General features: G+C 54.9%; 2 protein-coding genes across 5 annotated transcripts in view; one reads left to right on the top strand and one right to left on the bottom strand.

The window, feature by feature from the left end:
* RMDN3 (regulator of microtubule dynamics 3) overlaps window positions 1–6,705 on the top strand; it is a gene marked incomplete at its 5' end in the record, with an annotated part of 39,483 nt that extends 32,778 nt beyond the window's left edge. Inside the window, 2 exons of one of the 4 annotated variants that reach the window (XM_082317516.1) lie at window positions 1,677–1,757; window positions 3,610–6,705. In XM_082317516.1, coding sequence (XP_082173642.1) covers window positions 1,677–1,757; window positions 3,610–3,663 — 135 coding nt within the window. In that variant the 3' untranslated portion in view covers window positions 3,664–6,705. Of the gene's footprint in view, window positions 1–1,676; window positions 1,770–3,609 lie in introns of all 4 variants that reach the window. The other 3 variants (XM_082317515.1, XM_082317514.1, XM_082317513.1) reach the window with 3 other exon arrangements.
* A 6,095-nt stretch (window positions 6,706–12,800) lies between these two features.
* Window positions 12,801–14,369, bottom strand: LOC309593737 (cytochrome P450 1B1-like; the record flags this gene model as incomplete). Its single annotated transcript, XM_082318782.1, has 1 exon — window positions 12,801–14,369. One exon carries the CDS (start codon window positions 14,367–14,369, stop codon window positions 12,801–12,803), a length of 1,569 nt encoding a protein of 522 aa, XP_082174908.1.
* Window positions 14,370–25,705: the final 11,336 nt, after the last annotated feature.

Raw genomic sequence — 25,705 nt, 5'->3', positions numbered from 1 at the left:
GGAGTACATTGTTACTGGAACCTAGGTGCAGAATTTATTTCACGATAAGCGTCTCGTTAAAGGAAGATGAAGGGGATAGCAGAGGAGGAAAACCCAGCAAGAGGTGTAGTAGCCTTCACACCAGCTGGATTTTGTCTGTGATATATGGCAGCTCACTCTGTTAGGTAAAATCAGCTACGTTTTTGTAAATCAGCTAGCCTTTTGTTTCTGGCTGTGTATGTACCGTGATGAATGCGCTCTTAATTGCTTCTCTCTCTGCTTGTAAATATAGCCAGCATTCACGGAAATTCAAAATCGCCCTTAAATGTCTTGTATAGAGCAAAGAATGGAAGACGTGGAACTTACTGCCAGTGAAGCTGCAGCAGCAAATCCTTGCACGTCTTAGCCTGAATAGATTTTTAGAGTTGATGTAAAAATTTGGGTTTCATTGTGTGTAACCTACATGAGTTGATACGTATTGATTGGGCTAATAAATGGCTCGCCACGTGTCTGGCAGATGTGATTCAGCTTCAGAAACACAAATTAGCATAGAGGTTACTAGGACTACTTGTATCTGTTCGATTTTGGGTTTGTTTTTTTTCCCTAATCCCAGGCTCTCTCACTTTGGATCACACCCTTAATCACAAAATTTAAAAAGTGCAATTGGTATCTGATTATTTTGAAGGTGATAGTGCTCTGGTGGGTCAAACTTCAAAGAAAAAGAGAGTTGTGTTTTATAGTCATCTTCTGACATTGTTGACTGATCTGCAGGGACACAGGGTTTTTAAAGGCTCCGAGGACGTCCATGACTCCCTCTATTTTGAATTCTCCAGATGCAGCAATTTGACAGTGCTCACAGCAGAACAGCTAGTTCCCTTTCAGCACTATCCCACAACGCGGGAAAATCACCAAAATACACACGTGCACGTACTGCGCGGTGACATTTCGGAGTCTGAAGTAATAGCCCTGCTGGAGTGCAACTGTTGTCCTTATCCTAACTGAATGTTGGCTTTTTATGGCATTGCAACAATGATCAACTGCATTGCTGATAGTTTTGTGTGTGGGGTTTTTTTTCGCAACCAGTTCCTTTTACCATGCTTATTCTGTAGTTCCCGAATGCCTCCATGACCCTCTAGGCACCAAAAACCTGCCTGTTACATAGAGGGATGACTGGTTCTCTGCTGTTGGGGAAGAGTTCACGATGAAGAATATTTCACATCCGTTGTGAGACCCGAGAGACCTGTAAATATTAGATGTTACAGTGCTTGCAGTTGAACCTCATTTTTAACAGCCTAGGGAATGTAAGCTTTGTAAGCTGCTTTGCTCTCAGTATAGAGGTTTTATGGTGAAAGCGATGTGAGGAATAGTGGCTAAGTAGAAATAGAGCTTTGAAAATGGTCAAAATCACAGGGACACCTCAAAATTTCCAACCAAAAAACCAGTCTCCTTGCACAAAACAAAACAACAAGAAAAAAAAAAAGGAATCTAGTATTCCATAATCTGATGGTGATTTTAATGCTTTGTGAGTGAAGGGTACTGCAGGAAGTGTCAGAAGCCTGAAATGATACAGTGCAAATGGTTAAGAGGTAGAAATAGCTCTTTTTATCAGTTGCCAGGGTTCGTAATTGCTCAGTTACATTTGCTGCCTATTTTTTTTCCCATTTAACTCTTCTCATATTGTCATTTTTCCTTCACAGTGTTACAGGGACCTGGGGAACAACTCTGCAGCTCACCTCTGGATGAATCTTGCTTCAGAGCTGCCAGCTCATACAAAAGAGGTAGCAATCTCAGTAAGCACACATTGATGACGAGCAGAGATAAAATGGTTACAGAGATAAAATTGTTTTCTAAAAGGTGTTCCAGCTTGTAAGCCCAGGTTTTAAAGTATTTTGTTCCTTAGCTCTTCTTCTCTTGGGGCCTGTTATCCGAATGCCTAAAGCAATTCAGCAAAATAATGAAAAATATTAAGAAGTTGAGAGTATGTCTGATACGGGCTTAGAAGTCCAGCACAGCACCGTGCAGATACTGCGCTCCTTCCAGGGTTAGGTCGTGGACGCGTTTGAACGCCCTGCAGGTGCTGAGCGCTGCAGCTCGTGGACGGGAATACCCGCAGAACTGCTGAGCGACTGCGGTACGCTTCCCAGCACCGCGTTTTTGGGGAAGGCTTATTCCTTTGGCCGCTATCGTGCCCGGCCAGCTCAATTCAGATGGGGCCGCTTCAGCTGAGTGGTTATGCTGTGTTATCTCTTCTAATTACCCGTGTAGCTTTGGAGGAGCAGCCACCATTTAACTCCCTCGGTGCCACGTCAGCTCCTCAGCTCCCCCGGGCTGGAGCTGATTGTCCTCAGCCATGCAGAAGCTTGTGCGTGCTGCCCAGCGTTTCGTTGGGTTTTTTTTTTTTTTAAATATCTAGGATATTTCATCTCTTTTATTACTTCTGCAGGGTTTTGGAGAGCAGACTGTACTGCATTTTAGAAACTGCCATCTGGCAGCGTTCCCCAGCTGGGAGCTCTTTTGCACTTTCCTTTTCCTTTGCACTTTTCCTGTTAAGCAGAAGCTGTATAGAAGGTGCCCTCAAATTACTGCCAGTTAGAAACTGAATAAAAACACATCAGCTTTTACTATGGGTCTGATGTTCTTTGAAAATGCACGAAAATACAGTGATGTAAGCCAAGTCCTCCAGCGCTTACAGCTTCAGCCTTAGTCTGATGGAGTAAACATTCTGGGTGTGAGGCAGAATTGTAGAAATAGGCAGCGTTTTCATGCCACAAGTAGCCTTTAGGTGGTTGTAGCAGAGGTATTGTGCGGGGATTTACACCACAAGTATGCGAGGGATCTTGGCAAACCACCTGGCAAGGAGCGGGCTTGCCTGTGCTACCACCTGCAGGGCACTGTCCTGTATTGCATAAAGCGCCTGGCCACGGCTGGGGAAACCAGGGCACGGAGCCGGGCTCCTTCCCTGCCCGCAGAAGGCAAGACCCTAGCTCTGCCTCCTCGCCGTACGCTGGTTGGAAATCTCTCTAGACAGAGTTAGAGTGGTATGTCTAAATAGAAAGAGGATTTTTTCCAAAAGAAGAAGAAATCTATGTGTTGGAGGCATAAGAGTTTAATCAGAAAAGCATTGAGATTTTCGGGAAAGGCCAGGAGAGAGCTACAGGCACAAAAGCCATGAACAGTTAATTCTCCTTCCTGCTCTGAAATTAAAAATGGGAGTTGAGTAAGGAAGCCAATGCTTAAGTGGCTTTGTTAAGCCCTTGCAAATGTTAGTTCTCGTCATCAATCAAATAACTTCCATCATGTTGAGAAGGAAAAACAAAGGCATTTATCCAGACTGTGAAAGTCAGCGAGGGAGCAGAGCTTTGGATTCTGCTGTTTGGGTTGTCGGCTCTCATCTCTCAAAAGGAAATAGAAGAGAAACTCTTTGACACTTGGAAAACTTAAATAGTCTTCAAAGACAGCAGTGTTGAGAGGGAAGTACAGGGGAGGGGGAAAAACAGCATTAGGAGGAAAAAAGGAAGGCTGGGGGCACACTTAAAACCTGGTGCGGGGTTGGAGAAGAAAAGGGAAATTCTCTTTTTTAATCGTTTCAATTAGGCTGTATATTTATCTGTTCTCTTATTGCATTTCCAGGATGCAGAAAGTGAGAGAGAACTGGAGGAGATGCGATCAGTCTGGGAAGAATAAATATGTAAAGGCTCATTCCACTTGATACTGCAGAGACAGTAAAATTCCAGTTAAAGGGGTTTCATGATCCTGACGACTTTGATTGCACTTCATGGATAAGCCACAAGAGTTTACAGGAAAAAACAACACTCTCATCAGCACAGCCAGGAAAAGATCCTGGTGGGATTTAATCGGAATCAATTTTGTATTATTTTCCTTCTTACAGCACTGCATATGTTTAATTTGAAAATTCCTAAAAAATGTCAAATCCCTAAAAATTGGGGGGGGTATATAGGTAGAATTTGTGATATAAAAATATTTGTGATTATATATATAACAGATATATGTGAGAGAGATACTTTGTGATATAAAAATATGCACACAAATATATACGTATTTATAGATACGTCTATATCTTTTATATCACCAACTCTACCTATCAACAGCCTGAACTTCAGGCCTGCTTGCTGGTGAGCTCTCTCAGCTGATGCCTGAGGAAGTCTTCAGCCAAACTTCTTTCCAGATTAACTGTTTTCTCCTTTCCTTAGGAATATGTATCAATTGAATCAGTTGAAATACCTGGTTACATGCCTTTCTCAGATGTTTAGGCCAGATCAGATTTCGAGCCGCTGTGCTGGGTGGCCAGCGTGCCGCTGATTTTTCCCAGCGTGATGCACTGGAGGCAGCGGGATGTTCTCTGCCCTCCGCCCGTCGATTCTATGGGCACCGAAACTGTGACTTAAGATAATTACAAAAGAAGAGGACAACAATGACTTAAAATAAGCGAGTTGTCGCCCTTTCTTCCTTGCTGTGCAAAAATTGATGCTGGTGTCCAAAACACACTCTTGTTTGTCCTTTCCAGGTATGCCTGAACTACCTTACTGGTTTTCTACTGGGGGCAAACCAGCACCGCTCACTACAGTGAATTATTACCAGGGGACCAATGAGATTTCCTTCACAATACAAACTTGATTTTTAAGAGGTGCATTGCTTTTGTCAGAGAAGCGAGTAATAAGATTTTAAACTGTAGGGCTCCCTCCCAGTGACGTTACTCCCTTCGCTCACACGAGATGGAAAACTTCTTGCGTCCCTCTAAACTACGCTGCTATGGTTCAGGTGTAATAACTTAGTCTGAACGGTAGTGATTTGTCAGTGAAACACTGGCTACAGGAACAGGAAGGTTCTGCGGCAAAGCTGATGCGTCCCTGTAAGGGTCTTCTAGCCGTTCTTGACTCGCGAGGCGCCGGCGAGAAGGGGGAGCCTGGGTGCCAGGCAGGCAAAGCGCGCCGTGCCCTACCCTGACACGCGTGGTGGGGCAAAAGCCGCCTTCAGAAACTGCCCCGAGTATTTAGCGAGGCTTTCTTGATAGCCCTTCGCGTTTCAGCTGGCAGCTCGCTGGACGCTTGTTTTTTAACGTTTGTTACGTCTTGCCATGTTGTACGGTGTTTGTGAAGTAAAAAAGTGCAAGAGTAAAACATTTCTTAGTCACCTTTTTAGTCCCTTGCACGTGTGTATTAAACCGATGGGTTTTTTACTTCGTGAAAATAACACTGGAGGGGAAATGTGCAGCAAACTTGAGCTTAAAACCTTGCCGTTTTATAGATTTGGCACTTTTTAGCTTCCCCCCCCCAAATTAAACTCTAAAATTTTGGTGCTGAACTCATCCCGTGACATCCAGGCAAGTGTGCAATTAACTTTATTTGCTTAAAATGATAAAAATTGACACTTATAAATGGAGAACTGAATCCTGACAGGCTGAGGTTGATCCCTGTATCTTCGTGCAGAGCCCCCTCGCGATGAGTGGGCACTTGATCTGCAATTGGGGGACATTTTTATACTTAATGTGCGCTGCTCTTTCAGTTCTTCAGTGCAATGATGAAGCTGCCTTTTTTACTTAGTGTGTATTTGTCTTGTTTTGAATATTTCCCAGTGGATGACCATTTTCTTCTTCTAAACATCCAAGCTTTAAATAATTGCACAATTTTTTCAGCTATTTTCTTTTTGGTTGCTTAAGCCAAGCTGGGAAGTCCTCAACAGTGATATCCAAAAGATTGATGATCAGCAACTTGATTCTTTCATGGCAGATTTGCAGGATTTTTTCTGAAGAGAAATGGTAATAGCTCTCAAACCAGTGGTGTAGTTAGCCGTACTTGCGCTGCCTTTCCCTGCCAGCAAGTCCCAGGGCGAGATTAATCAGTAAGGGTTGCTGTTCTGTGTCTTGCTTAAATGCTGCTGCCTTCCAAAAGTAAATGGTTTCAGCGTATGTAATGGGAAGAGCGCAAAAAGGAAATATTTACACTACCGCGAGTCCCCAGCTTTGCTCACTTGCAGGCTCCTTCCAGCCTTCACCTGCCGTTTAACTTGTCAAAACGTAAACTCTTCAGAGGAGCCCCTGGATTATGTATTTTCTGGAGAGAGCTGTCACTCTGTCTTCCCGCAGATTTCAGTTCTCCTTGGATTTTTGGGGTGTCCGTTTCAAAACCACACGGGGTTGTAGGCTTGAGAAGAAAATGCCGCTTTGCTGTTCCTTTCACCCGCGGCTTGGGGTCCTGCGCCGCCTTAGGCTTGGGCGTTTCGTTTCTGCCCGTTAAGTCATTAAGAGGGGGAAAGCATTTTGTGAACGCGTTGGTGCGGCGGTGCCCCGTCGCTTGGCAGCCCCTCTCCAGGCAAGCGGCCTCCGCTGAGAGTCCTCGCAAAGGTGCTGCAAAAACACAGCTTTGGTTACAGGGCAAACGGCCTGTGCGGACACCGATACCAAAAATCTTGGGTTCCTTGCTGATAGAAGCCAAAGTCATTTTCTTCGAGGGGGAGAAGGCATTTGGTGCAGTCGCGCGGGGCGTAGCCGGCTGCCTTTGAGTAAAAGTAACCCGCTTCCCTGGAGGAAAAGGTGGCAATTAAATTATGGCAATTCTTCAGTGTTCATTCTCAGCTGATTTCATACGGGTGCAACCTTTCTGCTCTCGCTTACTCTATTCCAGACCTTCGGTGAACGCTTTCAGCTTTCCATGCATTTCGTTGCCTGCTTCACTTTTGTGTTTTGGTGTTTTTTTTTTTTTTTTTTTTTTTTTTTTTTTTTAAATAGACATCAGTTTTGGCTTGGAAGTCTGGCTCTGCGCTCCCACGTGCCCTTTGTGCGTCTGGGCCCGTCCCTTTCCTGGGGGCTCCGCAGCCGAGAGCTCTGTCCTGGTTTTCCCGCAGGAGAGGTTCCCCCGGCAGCAGCGCTCCTGCCCGGCAGCCGGGCTGCAGGCTCCTGCCTGCCGTGCCATGTCCTCCTCGTCTGCTGTTACCTGCTGGAACCTAATTAACGCGTCTCTAAGACGACGATGAAAGGCGATGACAGAACTCGCAGACCCTTTCAAGTGCAGACAAAAGCTGTATTTTGCCATTTTCGCTCTGATCTGCAGGAAGTTAGGACGTAAGGATCAAAGGAGCCTTTTTTGGTTTGGTTTGCCCTTTCCCTGCCTGCTGGTGAGTGAGCTGAATGTGACTAATTAACATAATTTAATTCTAGTAGCGCAGCTCGCAGGTCGATGCGGAGATAAGGCAAGGCTGTGCAAGTAAAGCGCTTCCCAGGCAGCAATGCTTGGGCTTTATTTTTTTCTGTAGCAGTAAACCGTGCAGGCCGCTGTTGGGCTCTGGCTGTGCCGCGTGCTGGGCAGGGGCGGCCGTTCCCCGTCTGCAAGGGGAGGATGCGCTCAGTAGCTTTCAGCCCACGTGGAAATCGAGCCCTTTTAAAATTTGCACATACTTTGCAGACTAATCCCAGAGTGCAATGTGAATTTCTTGAAGACGCCCGCACTGTATGCGTTCCAGGACCACGAGAAATGAATTTGCCTGGTATGATTTTGGTAGAGAGCCTGTCCTGTTCCCGTCCCGATCAGTTCGGGACTTATCCCAGGGTGAGAGAGAATAATTCCCTGCAGCCACTCTTGTCTTAATTTTAAAACTCACCTACCTGTGGTTAAATTATGATACTAAAGAATAACTGAAGCTGTTTAACTAATTTATCCTCACTGTGCTGTTCTGTTTGAAATAGAGTATTTATAAAGAAGGGGATCCTGCTTAAAGTTACCTGTGTTACTCTCTTGCTTTTTATGCCAATACTTGTATAGGTGGAGAGATGCCATAGCCCGGTGGAGGTCTTCTACATAACGTCATTGTACGCCTGGGGGCTGTGCCAAATGCCATAGGCAATTACGGGAAAGTGAGGTACCGCGTTGTTGTTTATGTAGATAATAACTTGGGTTACACCCGTAGCGGGTTTTGTATGTCAGTACAACCACGACTGCTTATGTTTTTAAAATGCACCAAAGTAATACAGCCCCGCTTTGTGGTGGATGATGTACTCCGAGTGAAGCTGCTTTTAAATAAAGGTGGATAATCGCTTGTGACCCGCTGCGAGTACTCTGCGCTCAGCCTCCCGGATCCTAAGGGCCATCTTCGGCTTCCCCAGGGCGAAAACCGTGACCAAGGGGCTCGCAGGCTGTGCGTGGTGGTGGCGCGGGGCGGTTTACGCTGCCCGGGTTGTAGCTCAGTTTATTTCCAGTTACTTTGCAGAGAGTGAGCGATAACACCGACTCAGAGCTCCCTCGGGTCGGGAGTTCCCGTACGGCAGAAGCGGCCTGAGCGCCGCCAAGCAGCGCTTAGCCGGCTTTGTCTTTCCCTGGTGCAGAATTAGGGCCGCCTTCAGCGCGCACCTTCTCTGTAGTCCCTTTCCCCTTGTTTCCTCCTGGAGGTGAACCTGTCGCATCCTCGGTGCACCGCCTCACCTTACAGGGAGCTTTGGTTTGCCTGAAGAAAGGAGCCGGAGCCGATACGAGGGGGTCCTGCCAAGGTCTGGCTTTGGGGAGGAGAGGACCCCAGAAGCAGAGCAGGTTGTGCAGGATGCGACCCGCGGCACAGGCAGGGCTTGGGCTTTGCTACGCACTGAGGACTCCGAGCCAGGGATGGGCGCGTAGGTGCCCGGTCATTCAGTGTAAATCTCCAGCTCTTGGACCATCAGAAGTTTCTGAATCGCTTTTAAAAGTGACATTTTGCAATACTTGACTGTTATCTTGGCGATCGAGGGAGCGGTGGCTTAGAGCACGGTTGGGAAAATGGTTTTAAGCAACTTGGACATCTCAGAGAGGAGGTCAGCATTGGCCCTGTAGCTTGGGAGAGGGTAGTGTGTTCAGAAAGAGGGATTTGAAAGCAGACAAATTCAGTTATGTAGTTGGTTTCCAACAAAAAGCATACCAGAGCTGTGACCACCTCTCCCATGTGCTGGGAAACTTCTGACTCAGTGCTGGAACAGGACTGTCAACATCCTAGGGACGGGACAGTCATTACGACTCCCACCCCGGCTTATTTCTGCTAAACCCAGATTTCTTTGGTTCAATGACACTTGTACTTCCTTGGAAATTCCCTGGCAAAATCTGACCTGCCCAGACCCTGCTGGGTTTGAGAGATAACCTGAAGCGGGAGGACTGCAAGCAATAGGCTCGCCGTCTTGTTTTTACAGCAGTCCCTGCTGCTGCCTGACTCGCCTCCGGGCTGATGCGAAGGAGCACTTGTTGGGTTATTCGGGGTTATTTAGCGTGAGCCCACCTCAGAGGCTCCTGAATATTATAATAAATAAACCGTTGGGTCTTTTCCAGCAGAAAACACGGATAGAATTAAAATGTACATAAGTTGACTTGGCTAATATTTGAGTGTTGTATGCAAAGCACACAGTACAATCAGAAAAGCTGACCTTGGGGGAATGCTTTCACTGAGAGGGAAACTGAGGTTAAAACTGGGGGCAGAGGGGGGAATAGGGTTGAACGCGATTATCGCTTGCTGCAGACCGGCCACGCTGCTGGTTTTGCACGTGCAGGCGGCCGCGGCAGCATCGGGCATCAAAACGCGCTCTCCCCAACGCCAGCAGCCAGAGAACTCGGTTCTCTTCGTAAGCTGTGCTCAACTTCTGCTTTCTCCGAAGTGAAAATCTGAGAAAGGCTCAAGACGCTGAGGGCAGACGAGAGAATACAGGATCGTCCTCTGCCTCTGGAGAGCCCCAGCCTCACAAAGGTATCCCGTAACGAAAACCGGCTTCTCCCTTACTGCGCCCGCGACGTGGAAGCTAAAGGCCTTTGGGTCAGGTTTTAATAATGAAGTTGTTTGAGAAGCAGAAGAGGGGCTGAGGTTTGTGTAGGCTCCCTGTGCTGGGTTGCTTACATACCTGCAGCGAGTTGTTTTGAAGGCAAGATTAATGATGGACTGATGGCTTCTCTTCTTAGTAAAAGCCTTAGTTCTGCAGCCAGGCCTCTTGCTCGATAAGGGAGCGCGCATGGCAGCGCTTCGGCGGCTCGGAGCCGCGGTGGGAGCGGCGCGGTACCTGCCTGCGTGCAAGGGCGGCCGTCATCGCGGACGAGGAGCGGGAAGGAGTTTGGACACGGGGGGACCGTAAATACACAGCGCCTTTCCCAGCATCCCGCTTCCATATAAAAAAAAAAATTATATTTCCTGGCAGTGTCTCTCCTTAAACATGAGAAATGAGGTGGTCAAAGTATTGCAAAATCATTCAAGTAAGTGCTGGAAGCAGATTCCTCCCCCCGCCGCCGACAGAAGAGCTGCGGTCGTAAGCTTTGCACGCCACGGCCGCGACCTCCTGCGCGGCAGCCTTTCGGTGCCGGAGCAAACGCCTACACCTAAATCTTTGCGATTTGGGCTTTAAATGCCCTATGGGTAGGGCAGGGTAGGAACTGGAGCTGGAGAAGCAAGCCGGCTCGGAAGCAGGGCTCATGTAGAGAATAACGTAAGGACAAGGAAAAACCAAGTGATGCCAGCATCCGACAGTATTCCTGATGAGCAGCAGCGGCCTCGCCTAGTTTTTTGGTGGGTGGGGGCCAAGAAGGGGGAGCAAAACACGATGGGCGTGCAGAGGGCTTTCCAGCGAGCCCCAGGGCTGTGCATCCCAGCTTGAGGCTTCACCTCAAACGGCTGCCGCCGCCTTCGCTGCGGGCCGGGTCCCACGGGGTTACGGTGGGCGCATTGCTTCTGTTGACCATGGCCGTCACGGTCGTGCCGGGGCCCCCGGCAGCACTGCGGTGCCAGGCGGACTTGAAAGTGTCCTCGCGCTCTGAGATGGCTCAAAGAGGAGGGCCGAGGCCCCGGGGCTGTTCCCATATTCATCCCTCTGGCTTAGCGTACCCATAAAATCAGGGTGAAGAGCAATCCAGCCTGCGGTCCTGGGCGGGACGGCTGGCCACCGGTCAAGGAGCGTGGGAGCCCGCGGTGTCGGCCCCCGGAGGGTGCTGCCGCGGGGCGGCGGGTCTCCAGCTGGACCGTAAAAGCTGGAGAGGACCGCGGTGGCAGCACTGCGAGCGGGCAGTAAGTGCTGCCGAGAGAACCGCCGGTTTCCGTCTTACGCCATCTCAAGGGGTGCTCTCACAGGTGTGGGCCTAAAGAGGGGGAGAAAACTTGCGCTTGCTTTCAAACCTCGGTGCCAGGGAGCTGTTGCTGACCGCCGCCTCGTTCGTTTTCACAGCCCGCAGGGGCAGCCGCGGGCAGGGCGGCCCGGGGACGCCGCGGCGGCACTGGGGGCCACCAGCCCCGATGCCCGGCAGGGCACGACCAGGGCTTCGCTTCTGTGCTGCGCTTTGGAGGAGCTTCAAACCCTGCTCGTGGGGCGGGCGGGGATTTACGCCGTGCGTTTGCACTGTTAGCAGCGCACGAGGAGCTGGCGAGGGGGTGTGGAAACGCGCCGTAGCGCAGAGCGGGGCTGGGGCGGCGTTTCAGCACGTCAGAGAACGAAGCCAAGAGGTGAAAGGCGGCTGCGACCAGAACCACGGACGCTTAGGTCTTACGGGAAATCCCAGCCTGGTTTTTAGGACCAGCGTTGTCCCGATGAGAGCGAACACCAGCACGGGCAGGTGGAAAATTGTTTCTGCCACCTTCCCCCCCAAAACCACATAAATGCAGCCTTACCAGTTGGTGAAGCCTCTGAAGGAGATAAATGGGCTATTGGTAAATTATTGTCGCTAGGAGGGGATTCGTACCCTCCTCCGAAGCCCCTCGGGGTGGCCGTGGGCTGGCGGCACTGAGATAAGCACGGTTTTACCTTGTGTGCCTGCTTCTGTCCTCCCTTTTGGGGGCCATATAAAGCTGAAGACACCCTGATATAAAGCCAACTCGATTAGCTTCGGTCGGACCTTAACAAAATGGCAAAGGTTCATTGCTTTAGCAACTCAGTGAGGCGGTGCGGCCGTGCGACAGCGTCGGTGGCGTGCACGGCAGCAGCGGCTCCCCGGCAGGGCTCGATTCACGTCGTGCAGGAGGGGCTTGTGCCCAAGAAAAGGGAAGGATTCCCTTACAGCTGCGGGTCACGCTGCCAGACGTCCTTCAGGAGCTGAATTTGGGGGGAAAAGGTTGATTTGGAGATGGGCCGTGTCCCATTTCAGCAAAGCGGCTCCACGCACGCTGTCAGAGCCTACTTTTGGGTGCCCAGAGCCTCTTTCCACTTCAAGCAGAGGCTTGTAACAGAGAAATACCTTCCCTCCGCCCCACGCCACAGGCCACTGGTGGGGCCTGGGGGGAAGGCGGGTGAGAAAGCCCCAAAACCTTCCTAAACCTCTGTCCATACCCAAACCAGAGCAGGGAGACCTGCTCATGGCTTCAAACTGGTGGGGTCATCCTCCCACGCCCCAGCAACTGGTCCTTAAATGCTTCTTAAGCTCCATCAACAAGCCCCCTCCCGCCTCCCTTAGCTCCCGCGTGGCTTTCCTGGACGTTGGGACGTGCACCCCCCCAGATATCCTCGTCCAGCCTTGCGCCGTGAGCGATGGAGCAAATTACTCCTGGCTACACCCTGGGGCTCGGGGGGGCTGGTCCTTGCGGGGGGGCCCTGTGGGGAGCGGGGTTTTGTCCTGTTTTGGGGTGGGAGAGCTCAGGGGGATGCAGGACAGGGGCTTGGGTGCGAATGATGCTTCCAGCCACCACCCCTGGAGAAAACGAGCGGAGCCAGGTCCCGTGTCAAAGGCGTTTATTGCTGCAGGGCCTTGCTGCGAACGGGCAGGGATGCGGCGCGGCAAGATCCACCTGCGGGCAAAGCAGGATCCGTCCCCCACGCCCCGGCACGGCCAGCCCCAGACCGAGGGGGTGCAGCACGGCTGGGACCCACCACCCGCCCCGGCAGACGCTCAGGGCTGGAGGAGCGCGGGCTGCCTCTGACGCACGGTGACGGTGAAGGGCCGCGGCTTCAGCGCCAGCCCGTGGATGCAGTCCATGGTGAGGTGCTCCGCTGGGTTGGCGTGGAAGGAGCACTGGTGGAGGAGGATGGCGGCAAAGAGGAAGAGCTGGAGCTTGGAGAGCTGGTCGCCGATGCAGCGCCGCTGGCCGGCCGAGAAGATCATGACGCTGCCAGCCCGGTCGCGGTCCAGGCGCTGCTGCGCATCCAAGAAGCGTGCGGGGTCGAAGCGTTGCGGGTCGGGCCACTTGCCGCAGTCGTGGTTGACCGACCACTGGTTGATGAAGACCACGGTGCCCTTGGGGATGTGGAAGCCCTCGAGCTCCACGTCGTCCGTGGTAGCGTGTGGGATGGTGATGGGCACGAAGCTGCTGTAGCGCAGCGTCTCATAGATGAAGGCCTCCAGGAGGGGCAGGTGGGGCCGGTCCTCAGCCGTGGGCAAGCGGGAGCGTCCCACCACCCGGTCCAGCTCGGCCTGGAGGTCCTGCTGGAGCCGCGGGTGCTTCAGCAGCAGCAGGAGGACCCACGAGAGCGCCGTGGAGGTGGTGTCCTGCCCCGCGCCAAAGATGTCGGTCATGGCAGCCTCCACGTCCTCGGGTCCCAGCCCCTCGGGGGGCCTGTCGCCATGCTCCACAGCGGCGATCATGACATCGCTGATATCGTGGAGGGCGCGCGGGTCGAAGGTCTGGCGGTGCTGCGCCACCTTGGCACACACGAAGTTGTGCAGCTCCCGGTTGAGGGCTTGGAAGTCGCGGAAGACGCGGCGCACGGGGTTGGGGAAGTGCAGGAGCCAGGGCAGCACGTCCACCATGCTGCCCGCCCCCACCGTCTGCCCGAAGCGGTCGTTACGGTCCAGCAGCGCCGTGAACTCGCCGTCGGCATGGTCGTAGCGGCGGCCGAAGCAGAGGGCGCAGAGGACGTTGGCGTTGGCCACCACCAAGAGTGGGGAGGGCTCGAAGTAGGCACCGCCCTGGCTGCGCCGCAGGAAGAGCCGGACGAGGTCCCCCGCCTCGGCCGCCACGTGCCGCTCCACCTCGGCTGCCGTCGAGCGGGTGCGCAGGGCGGCGTGGGCCAGGCGCCGGCACGCCCTCCATCGGGGCGAGCAGGACCCGAAAGCCATGCTACGCCCCCCAGACACCAGCTTGAAGGATGGGAAATCGGGGCGGCCGGCGAAACGGGCGCCCAAGCCCACCAGCGCCCGCCGGATGACCGCCTCGCCGTTGAGCACCACCACCCGCCGGTGGCCCAGCCGCAGCTGGAAGACGGCGCCGTAGCGGCGGGCCATCCGCCCGAAAGCCAAGTGGGGCAGGCGGCCCAGCTGCAGCGCGTTGCCCACCAACGGCCAAGCGAAGGGTCCCGGGGGGCTCCGGTTGCCTGAAAGCCCCCGCTTGGTGCCGGTGCGGCGGGCCCCGGCCAGCAGCAGCAGCAGCAGCAGCAGCAGGAGCAGGAGCAGGAGCAGCAGCAGCAGCGGTGGCAGCAGCGGCCCCGCGGCCGCCCCGTCGGGGCTCCCCGCCGCGCTCATGGCCGCGGCCGCTCCGCCCGGGGCCGCTGCTCGGAGCCGCTTTATGGCCGCCGCCGAGGGGGACGAGCCTCTCCCCTCCCCCGGAGCGGCCCCGGCCGCCCCCAGCGCGGAGGGGCCGGGCAGAGCCCGCCCGGGCGGCGGGGGGAGCGGGGGGAGCGGCCCCGGCCGGGCAGGAGCGGGGCAGAGCCGCGGGGATGCGGGGCGAGAAGGGGGGGAACGGGGGTGTGCGGGGCTTTCTGCCGGGCTGCGAGCTCCGCTGTGCAACCGCGGAGAGGTAACGGCAGCCAGAATTTATCGGGGGGGGGGATTTGTATAATGGCCAATTCCCCCCAAAACAGCCTGCCACCCTCCCGAAGCCCACCCGGGGCAACGGAGCAGGGATGCTCCAGCCCCGGCTCCTTCTCTCCTTTCCCCGGGCAGCGCTGCAGAGGGCCCCTCGCACGGGCGCCTTCGCGAGCCCAGCCCCGCGCCGCGGCTTCTCGGGGCAAGCGGGGCTCCGCGAGGGTTTTGGCAAATCTGGCGCTGGATGTCGGCTGATCCTGACCGGCCCTTGGTCCTGAACGTCGCCTGGTCCTGAGCATCACCCGGGCCTGGGTGTCAGAGGTGAGGCTGCGGGACGGGCTGCGGGGCTGCGGGGCTGCGGGGCTGCGCGCCCGCGTTTGGGGCTTGCTGCGTCCCCGGGCAGGCCAACACCTCTCGCTCCCCTCTCCCCGGCACCCACCGCGACGCAGCCACAGCTGCCCGCGCTGCCAAGCGCCTTGGCGGCAGCGCCTGCGGAGCGAGAAAGGGGGGCGTTTTTAGCAGCGGAGGCGACGGTTTTCTCGCGCGTCCCCCTTCGCCTGTGCTGCTCGGCGAGGTCCCCCGGGATGCTGAAGAAGAAGGTGCTGCCGAGCCAAAGGGGAATAAGCACGGTGCTGCGGGGGTTTCTGTGCTCGCCGCGACGCGGGGGACGCGTCGCCTCCAGCCGAGCGTCTGTCCCCTGCCTCCCCCCGCCAGAAAGCAGCAGCCCTGGGCACGGCATCTCACCGCGGCCGCTCGGGGCACGCAGGCTGGAGCGCAGCTGGGTGCTGGCGATGCCCCTGCAACAAAAACCGGGATTCTTCTAAAAAAAGGGCTGTTGGTATCGGTGGGAATGAAAAAAGAGCAGAGTGTGTGCGGTCTGGTAAAATGGTTGGAGTAGCAGTTACGTGGTCGTCTGGTGGTGGGTCAGGCTCGCTGCTCCCCGGCTCAGTCAGCGTGAGCGGGGTGAAGAGGAGCCTTCCGAGGCTGGAGGCCAACGGGGATTCCCGGCGGGCGCCGCCGCCGTCGCACACCCGCGCAGCCAAGTCCTGCGGCGGGCGAACGCCGCCGCTCACCCGCGGTTCAGCTGGAGCGCGGCCGCGGCGGTGGAGCTCCTCGCTCCGTCCTCGTCTTCCCGGAGCACCCGTGAAGCCGAGTCCTCCCCTCCCGCGGCTTTTCCACAGCCTCGAGATTTACGGCTCGGCCGCGGGGCTCACCTGCGGTTTCACGCGTTGTGGTGTTACGGCCGTCGCCGCCTCTGTTGTCGAGTCTGGTTTTTCGGGAATTAAACTTCCCGTCGCGTACGGTTTCTGCGGGACTGAGGGAGCCCAGCACTGACTGCGAGGGAAAAGCCTTGCCAGGGAAAAACCATCGTTTCTTTCCTCATAGTTACAGGCCTGCAAAACAATAATGCTGGATTAGATTAAGCTCCAATTTTGGGGCTTCTTTAACACGAAACTTTGTTTTCCAGCGCACGGCGTTGCACGAGGTTAGCCTGTAATTCCCGTGGGCATTTCCTTTGATTTAACGCCCTGGAGTCAGTGCCCCTTGCCATCGCCCGGTGCCTGCGCGGCGGCGCTGGGGAGGCTTCTGGGCGGCTCTGGCGGGGCGCTCCGGGGGCCCGGCGCCGCAAAGGCTTCGCTTTCGAGGTGCCTTGGTCGCAGCAAATCCGGTTTGCTTGGGTGAAGGAAAATTCATTCTGCATGAACAGGGTGAAATGGGAAACGTTCTCGGCCATTTCTTGCGCGGGTCACCCCGAGCCCTGGTGTCCGGGGCCGTTCGGTGCGCCCGCCTGCCTCTGCCGCATCGTCTCCAGCCACCAGGTCCCCGTGCGGGCGAGCAGCGATGCCGCGGCCGAGGCAGCCCCGAAGCCCCCGGCGCTGCCCGGCAGGGAACCGGGGCCGCGGTCCTCAAACCCACCCGTGCGCCGGGCCCGAGATGGAAAAATAGGTATATATAGGTGTATCGGGTCATACCAGCGCCATTCCCAGACTAACTGCTGCTCAGCTGCACGATGATTTGTCTATCTGTAAATCCAGTAAAAATACATATATAAGTCCATAAGCGAGGGGGGCAGCGCCGGGAGCTGCTCGCCCTCCCCCGGCCCCCAGTGGGGAGAAGAAACCGCCTCTGCGGGAGGCGTTCGCTGTCAAATAGCTCGCTTAATTATTAATAACTTCATTATTTATTAATAGCTTAACTGATGATCAGTAGCTTAATTTCAGTAGCCGCGGTTCTCAAACCGATCTGCGGTGCTGGGCCAGGGACAGAAAATAAGAATAGCAACAACAATAATAAGAAATAATTCTATAGAGCCATACCATAACCATTTTCAGAGTAACCCCAAAGACCATTTTCGCCCGTGCCGTCTCTCCCCAGACAGCCTTTTGCCAGGGCAAGTCAGCAGGAGGTTCTTTTTTTTTTTTTTTTTGCTTAAGCTTTGCTTTTATCACTTTACTTTCCTAAAAGCTCCCGAGAGCACAAAGAATTGGCCCGAAGGCTGGTGGTGGCCGGAGGGGCCGGGGTCCGGAGGGGCGGCACGGCCGGGGCATCCGGGGAAAATCCCACGCTGTGGGAATTGCTCCTTAACGCAACCGCGGTGGTTGCGGCTCCTCAGTCCCCTTTTTCTGGGTTATTCCTCTTTTTTTGGGTGGGCAGAGGAAGGTGAAGAGGGAGAAGGGAATTTCCAGCTCCGGGAGGCCGAGAGGCAGCAGCAGGAAAGCTTTTCCCAGCAGGATTCCCAGGCTGGATTAAAACAGTTTAAAATGTCAGACAAATCCATCAAGGTTGAAAACTTTGGGTTTTGGTAAGTGTCCAGTCTTTACAACATTGGAAAGATATAACTAAGGTATTGAAATTAAGCTACTGATCATTAATTAAGCTATTAATAATGAAGTTATTAATAATTAAGCGAGCTATTTGACAGCGAACGCCTCCCGCAGAGGCGGTTTCTTCTCCCCGCTGGGGGCCGGGGGAGGGCGAGCAGCTCCCGGCGCTGCCCCCCTCGCTTATGGACTTATATATGTATTTTTACTGGATTTACAGATAGATAAATCATCGTGCAGATGAGCAGCAGTTAGTCTGGGAATGGCGCTGGTATGACCCGATACACCTATATATACCTATTTTTCCATCTCGGGCCCGGCGCACGGATGGGTTTGAGGACCGCGGCCCCGGTTCCCTGCCGGGCAGCGCCGGGGGCTTCGGGGCTGCCTCGGCCGCTCCAGCACCGCGTCGCTGCTCACCCACACAGCTATTTATGTATAAAAAGATATATATATATATATATATATATATATATATATATATATATAAAACACATAAATATACAAATACAGAAATATATACATAACTACAGAAATATATACATAAATACAGAAATATATACATAAATAGAAATATACAAATGCATAAATATAAACATATAAATGCACAAATATATAAACTTATAACTAGAAATGAAAAAAGCCTGCGGGTGCTGGGGGAGCTCCGGCGCGGGCGGCAGAAGCGGGGCTGGCACGGACGCCTCGGGTTGGGGCGGGCAGAATTCCGAGTGGTGGGGGCAAGGCGGCGACAGGCGCCCGCCTGAAAGCTTCTTGCTCTGAAATGAAATTAAAAAAACCCTCAGATGGGGGGGGGGGGGGTTCACCTTCAGCAAATCCCGACCCTGAGCGAGCGTGGGGGGTCTGCAGGGAGAACGGGAGGGAACTCGGCTCCAGCAAGGCTGAACCCGAGAAGGAGCACAGGGACTGAAAAAAGGGTGGACATGGCATCAAAACGTCTTTCACTTGGAACGGCTGCAGGGTGACAAGCGAGAGAATAAGGATAATCATTTCATTGATTATTAATATGAGAATACAGATGATTATTATTATTATTATTATTATTATTATTATTATTATTATTATTATTATTATTATTATTGATGATGATGATGATGATGATGATGATGATGACTTTCAATAATCTTGATTTTTTAAAATGTTTTTATTTAATTTTATTTTATATCTTATTTTATTTACTGAATTTTTTATTTGTTCGTTTATTTTTCTTAGGTTAAAATTGTCAACGGACGTGAGAGAGGAATTTTTTCCAAAGGGATCCGAGTGACAAAGTCAGCCCAAGTAACCAAGAGCCCCGTATCACTCTAAAGACATTTGAAATTTTTATTCCAGAGTAGTCGGGGAATTCTCCTTAGGAAACCCAGAGCTGTAAGCGAAAGCCTTAACTCCTCGGCCTTTTCCCGGCGGGACTCGCCGCCGGCGCTGCGCAAGGCGAGGGCTTCAGGAGACAAAATCGGGGCTCCTGCTGCTGCACAGCTGCTCTGCGGGGGAAAACCAGCAGGATCAGGTGTGCTGAGGGGCTGAGCCCGGGGCGCCTTACACCAGCAAGATGTCGGCCTGGAGGGGCCTTTGCCGGGCCGGCGGCGCGAAGGGTGACGCTCCCCGCGCGCCCATCCCCGGCTGCGCCCCGCCGCGCCCCGTCCGCTGGCCAGCGTGGCCGGGAGGCGTCCGAGGCGGCTCCGGGGCCGGGCTGGGCCCCGGGCAGCCCTTCGCCTCCAGGGCTGGGCTTCGAACGCCTCTGCTGCTCTTTGGGGTGGCTGGATCTGGTCCAGTTCGTAAAAAAAGGTGTTATTGCTGTGAGCGGCCGGTGCTGGTGAATTAGGGTGCCGCTGCTCCTGGGCGCGAGGCTCTGAAACGCTTCCTTGCCCAGGGAAGGAAGGGAGGGCTCCCATCGCCGCCGTTTTGCGGGTGCCGTGCTCTCCCCCGGGCAATTTCCACCTCGGCACCTCCTCTTTAAGGTGCTCTGTTACTACGTTGGCCACTTACAGACCATATTGCCTTTTCCCCCCTCCTTTTGCTAACTGAGGGCTCGCCTTAAGGAGAAAGATGATGTTTGTCCTTTCGGCATCATGGATGAGAGCTGAATCCCACTGCTACAGGCACTGCCTGCAGGTGCAGTTTAGCTGCTGGACCACCCCCCCTTGAGTGCCCGATGCTGGTGAGATGAAGCCCGCCGCTGCCCTCGGCGTCAGGCACACCTGTACGGTTCTCCCGTGACTTTAATAACTCAATCGTGGGCTTTTTCATCCCCAAGATAAGGGGATGCTGAAGGGGACCTGGTGCTGTTGCTTTTGCAGCAGCAAAACCCGGCCCCTCTTTCTCCTTCCCGGTCGTCCTTCCCGCAGTGCCCTGCCTGCCAAGGAAGGCATCGCTATTTTCATAATCATTTTCATAAACATTTGTTTCATAAACACAGAAAAATGTATGAAAAGCCGGAGTCGTCGCCAGCTGAGGTCAGACTTTGCAGCCTCCCGCTGCCAGCAGTGAGCTTTGGATCAAGGACAAGATAAAGAGAAAAGCAAATACAGGAGACGGTTGGGAAATCAATCTAAGAAGGAAAAAAAAACCCAAACTGAAACCCCAAACCAAACCGAGCCCCTTGGGCTGGTGGCCACCTACGAACCCTGACCAGAAAAGTGAACGCACACGAACTAAATGCCTAAAAAAATACAGCGTCAGATGGGAGGAGAGGGTTTCTTCTTTAAATTAAAAACACATTTGGAAAAATAAATCTGTTGTAACATCTCATTTCCTCTCCTTGATTGGCTTACCCCTTATCTGGTCTGACTCTAAACGGCTCCGGAGGGGATTTTTCACCCTGCCTGGTTCTAGAGAGCCCGCCGGTGCCGGAGCACAGCGGGGAGCATCCAGCCGGAGAGGCAGGCAGAGCCGCTGCGCCTCGGCCCCGGGCTCGCGGAGCATCCCTGGGCTCGGGGGCCAGCCCCGCGCCGGCGGCTTCCAGCCCCTTCCCCAGCACCCTTCCACTGCGATTAGTTTGTGCGGGGCGGGGGGAACCGAAACCAGAACTGGCTTTAACCGCGGTTTCTGAGCGTCTCCTCTCTCCCCTCCTGGCCGAGGCCTTGGTCTGGTTGCTGCCTCCCCGGGTCCTGGCGATGCCGGAGCCTTCTCTTTCCGCGGTCCTCCCCGCTGAACGCTGAAGCTGCTGGGAACACGCGCCTCTCCTCCACGACCATGCTTTCTTTAATGGCTTTCAAATGTATTTCGAAATAAATGGTGTATTGCTTGAGAGTAGGCATCTTGCTACGGGGGTTTCTCAGCCTGGCTGTAGAACAGTGCAGAGAGGCTTTTTTTTCTGCTCCCCCCCATCATTTACTCCCCCAAAATGCAAGCCTTAGGCTCAGTTCCCCGCTCTGCTTCCCCAGCATCAATCTCTGCAATGAATTGGACTTGGATTTACTCACCCAACGAGGGTAGAAATGCTGTTCTCCTTATTGTAAATCTTAATTACAGTAATCACTTAAGAAATAATTAAACCTAGAGATGAGGGAGCTGGGAAAGCAGCCGGTGAAGCTGGGAGCAAAGCCTTGAGCAAAGGGATGCTCAAACCCACCTCGGCGGCGTCGGGAATGATTTGCTTTGAGTAACCGGCTCTGTCGATACGTGGGTTCGCCTGCGCGGTGCGTCCCTGGCGTGCTCTCGGGGGGGACGTGCAGAAGACGGGGGGGAGCCCCGATTTGGGCTCTCCTGGGGAGCCGGCAGAGATGCGGCTCTCGCCGTCGCTTCCCTCCCGGTAACGCGGCTGAAAATCAGGTGAGATTTGCCCAAAGGGGACGCAGGTTGGTGGCTCTGTGGATGTAAAGGGGTTGTGAAGAGGAAAACATGGCCAGCGGCTCTCTGAGGTGTTTAATGGGGGCTCGAGGGGAGCTCACGGCCACATCCCCTGCACTCGCGGCTGCTACGCCCCCGGGGGGGTTGATCTAGTGCCCCCAAGGAGGGGAGATGAAAGCTATACACCGCTAAGGGGGGGAGCTACAAAACACACCAGCAAAATGTGTCTGCCCATCCTCCTGCGGCTGGCTGAGACCGTACGAGCTCGTTACTGCCAGCGCTTCATTAGCTGAAGCGTCAGAGGGCTATAGGAAGGAGCCGAAGCTCCAGCCCGGTGGGTTTTCCTTGTGGTACGGGATTTCTTTGGGGGTTGCAGGGCCAATCCCTTAAAATCGCAGACATTTTGGCACTAAGTCGCACCGTGACTGCCGCTCCCTCACCGGCGGGTCCCAGGGAAGCTCCTGAAAGCCGCACGCTTGGTTTGACCTCCGAAAGCTCGCGCGAGGCCGCTGCCCCAGCCGAGGGGAGGTGGTCGGCCTCCACGGGCTTCGCCGACGGCCCCGGAGCAGCCGCAGCAGCAGAAGGGGCGAGCAAGCCCCGTTCCTGCCGTGCCTGGAGTCTCTTCTGTTGAGTTTTGGTTTGGTTTTTTTTTTCCCCCTCCTCTCCCACTGCATCCAGCTCTGTCACCCAGCCAGGATCCCAGCTGAACTGTGAATTGGGTGGATAACATTCCCCAAGTCCTCCAGCCCCAGCTTGTACGGATTTTCTGCTCCAGCAGCAGCACAAAACGCGGCCGCCGTAAGGAGCCCAGAGCATCGCCGGCTCAGGTCGAAGCATTTTCTTGAGCCGTGCAAGGCACCGAGGGCGTTTGCGGGGGGGGGACAGTTACAGCAAGGCCCTGCTCCTCCGCGCTTGTTGTACCCTGAGGTTTGCACCAGGCTGAGCTTTAGCCCCCTTTAAAACTGGGCTTTTGCAACCTGCAAAGCCGTAGATTAATAATCTTGCTTCCAGATGAGGTCCTGACAGCTGGCCTAACCGAAGGTCCTATTAAACGCAGCCCGTCTGTGCTCGGGCTCCTGCTCGCGTGGGAAAGGCGGCGGAGGGAGGGAAGCCGATGCCAAGGCACCGCGTCGCTCCGGGAGGCTGCCGCTGCCTGAGGTTTACCAGAAGGAGCGCTTGGACGTTAAGAAGCCAACACGCTGTTTCCAGGCAGCTTGGGTTCCTGCGAAGTTGGAGCAGCAAGGAATGAAAGCCGTCTGTTACCCTCTCGCTGGACTCAGGCCACTTTGGCCTGACACATCCATTAAAAAAGCCGTGTGGGATGCTTCTTCCCCTCCAAAGGCAAGGGGAGGCCCTTTCGCTCTTCCTGAGGCAGCCAAAACTTCATCCAACGTGGGGAGAGAGACAGATATATAACGCAGAAGTTGTGGACATGGCAGATGAGCATCGCATAGGAGTCCAGGGCAGCATCCGCACCTTATTTTAAGTCCCAGCCTTCCTTAGCAAGTCTCCCCCGCGGCGTCTTCGCTCTGGCCCTGCTGCCGCAGGCGGTTTGGGTGTGAAACCTGCTCTGTTCCGGGGGCAGCTTCGTTCGCTCGTTAGCCCTGCCGGGCGCACAGCCTCCCTGGGCCTACAGCGTCCTTCAGCACCTACCGCCGCCATAACCCTTTTGCCCAGCCCGACAAATTCACACACGTGAATTCTGGCGGTGGCTGAGTACTCAGGCTGTTATTGCAGCTGTAAATACGAACTGCTCTCCTCCCGCTTTGCTTAGCGCATCCACGTGGAAGTCCCCGCTTCGCCCTGAGCATCCCCAAGGCTGGCCTTTCTCGCGGGAGCGTGGCCTCACGCAGGCAGCTCCGAGCTTCCCCTTCCCATGAGGAAGGTCCTCTGCTCCCCGTGCCCCTCTTCTGCTCCTTGTGCCCCTCTTCTGCTCCCCGTGCCCCTCTTCTGCTCCTTGTGCCCCTCTTCTGCTCACCATGGCCCTCTTCTGCTCCTTGTGCCCCTCTTCTGCTCCCCATGCCCCTTTTCTGCTCCCCATGGCTCCTCTTCTGCTCCTTGTGCCCCTCTTCTGCTCTCCGTGCCCCTCTTCTGCTCCCCGTGCCCCTCTTCTGCTCCCCGTGCCCCTCTTCTGCTCCTTGTGCCCCTCTTCTGCTCCCCGTGCCCCTCTTCTGCTCCCCGTGCCCCTCTTCTGCTCATCGTGCCCCTCTTCTGCTCCCCATGGCTCCTCTTCTGCTCCCCGTGCCCCTCTTCTGCTCCCCGTGCCCCTCTTCTGCTCTCCGTGCCTTTCCCTCTATTTCATTTCTAAACGTGTTCCTTCAGCAAGCCACGGAGCAAAGCATACCTGAAGTTGACTGTCATTGTGCGTTCTGCCCGAGATGGTTTAACCGACCGTTAAGACCACTGATCCCGCTTGCCGGCCCGAGGCCCGAGGCAGGACGCGGCCCGCAGCCGCAGGAGGGCCGGGAAGGCCCGCGGAGACGGAGCCGACGTGCCGGGGCCGCCAGCCACTCGCACGGCCGCGTTTCTACCCTAGCGAAGCCTTTCCCTGGGCGGGGGTGGAGATTTGCACACTCGTCTCTTTTTCCAGCAGATTTAGATGCTTTTAAAAGACGTGATGGACCATCGGTGATTACAGGATCATACTGTATACAAAATGTGGACAAAGAAACAAGAACACTCAAGTTATCTTACAAACAAGCTTCTGCGAAAGAAAAATAAAAAGCCTCAGGATAAATTCAAGCAGCAGCGGAACGTAATAAATAACAAAACGGAATGATTTAAAGTGCAATTTGAAGGCTGGCGGTTTGTTTTCTGAGGTGTGACGATACACCCGCTTCTCCCCTCGCGCCTCCCCGGGAGCCACGCGCCCCGTCCGGCGGAGCGGGCACTGGCCCGCGGCCGCTTGCTGCCCGCCCGGACGAACGCCGTCCCTTGGCTTTCAGCCTGGGGGCGAAGCCTCCGGCGCTGCTGGCGCGGCGTTCTCAGCCTCCCGGAGGCAGCTAAGCTGCGGCGTTCCCTCCGGTTTCCTTTTCTTCTTCACTCGGTTGAAGCCTCAAGGTTACGGTTATCAAAACCTCCTGCGTGTCTTGTATTTAACGATCGGCCAAACAAATACCGCGTGCTCCGAAGTTTGTTTAAAGCCCCAGAGCGTGGCTGGGTTACGCAGACGTTTTCTGCCTTCCCTGGAAGAGGACGCGGCCCACTTGAGCGAGACAGTGCAGAACGACGCGGCGCAGAGAAACCAATTTATATTTTAAAGTTTCTCCTGAAAATAAAGGCTGGACCACCTGGAAGGGAAAGAGCGGAGCACACAGGGCTGCTGCAGTCGCGGCAGGAGCCGACAATCTGCTTCCCTTCACCGTCCACAGCGAGGCCGGAGCACGAACGCTGCGGTTCAACAGCGGACACGCACGGATCTGAGGAGGAGCCGCGCCGCGGCCAAGACCAACACGCGCTCTCGGCCGAGGCCAGCAGCACCACGGTACGCTCAAGTCCCAGTCGGCGCGGTTTAATTGACTGAAGTTATGCAGGGAAAATAAGCGAGTGTTACCTTAGGCTTCGGGCACTCCTGCCTCGGGTCAGGTTCCTGCTCCCTGGCTGGAGCGGCGCGGGCTGCAGGAGGCCGCCGGGTAAGGCTGGTGCTGCACCCTCGGTCTCGGTGGGGAAACCGAGGCACCGGGCCAATTGACCCCAGACAACAGAAACCGTACGCAGAGATCCGATTGCTTTCGGTCGGGGTTGTGCCCCTTAACAAAGATCCCTCCCCAAAATGAAAAACAGGTCGCGGGAAGCGCTGCTGCCACACAGCGGGTTTGTGTATTTGCAAAGCCAACAAAAAGGGAGACGGGGAGCCACCGAGCAGCGCTTTGCACTTGCACCACCACGGCCGCAGCTGGAAGAATTTTGCATTTGCTTCCCAAGCTGGGTAGTTGGGAAAACGTCACCCACCGCCCGCAGGGCCACGCAGGCAGGCAGCTCCCGCCCGCAGAGCGGGACGCGCGGTTACGAGGTGGGGCCCGTCTCTCCCAAAGAAAACACGGGAATACCGCTCGACACGCCGCCGCGCTCGCGCCCTTCCACCGGCGAGCCTCGCTTCGCTCCTCGCGGCCGCTGCGCTTCGCGTCGGTATCACGGGGGGTTTCGCTTGCGCCCAAACAGCGGGTCGCGTAGCCGACGGCATCGCCGGCTCTGGGAGAGCCCAGACCGGCTGCGGCTGCACACCCGGTGCGGTGCTGAAGGCGCGGCAGCCGGTGCCGGCAGCAAAGCAGACGGCTGTCGGGAGACCGATGCAGCTCCCGAGGGAAACGTGGAAACACAACGCTGCAGGCTCTGCCTGGGGCGTTTTAATGAACCAAACCGCTCTCCGCCGTGCTGCGGTACGGGCCTTAGCAGTTCGGAGTAACGCACGGGCTTCCGTACGCG

The sequence above is a fragment of the Platalea leucorodia genome, assembly GCF_965183815.1.
Source record: "Platalea leucorodia genome assembly, chromosome: 7".
NCBI classification, from domain to species: Eukaryota; Metazoa; Chordata; class Aves; order Pelecaniformes; family Threskiornithidae; genus Platalea; species Platalea leucorodia.
This window is presented reverse-complemented; position numbering and strand designations above follow the sequence as displayed.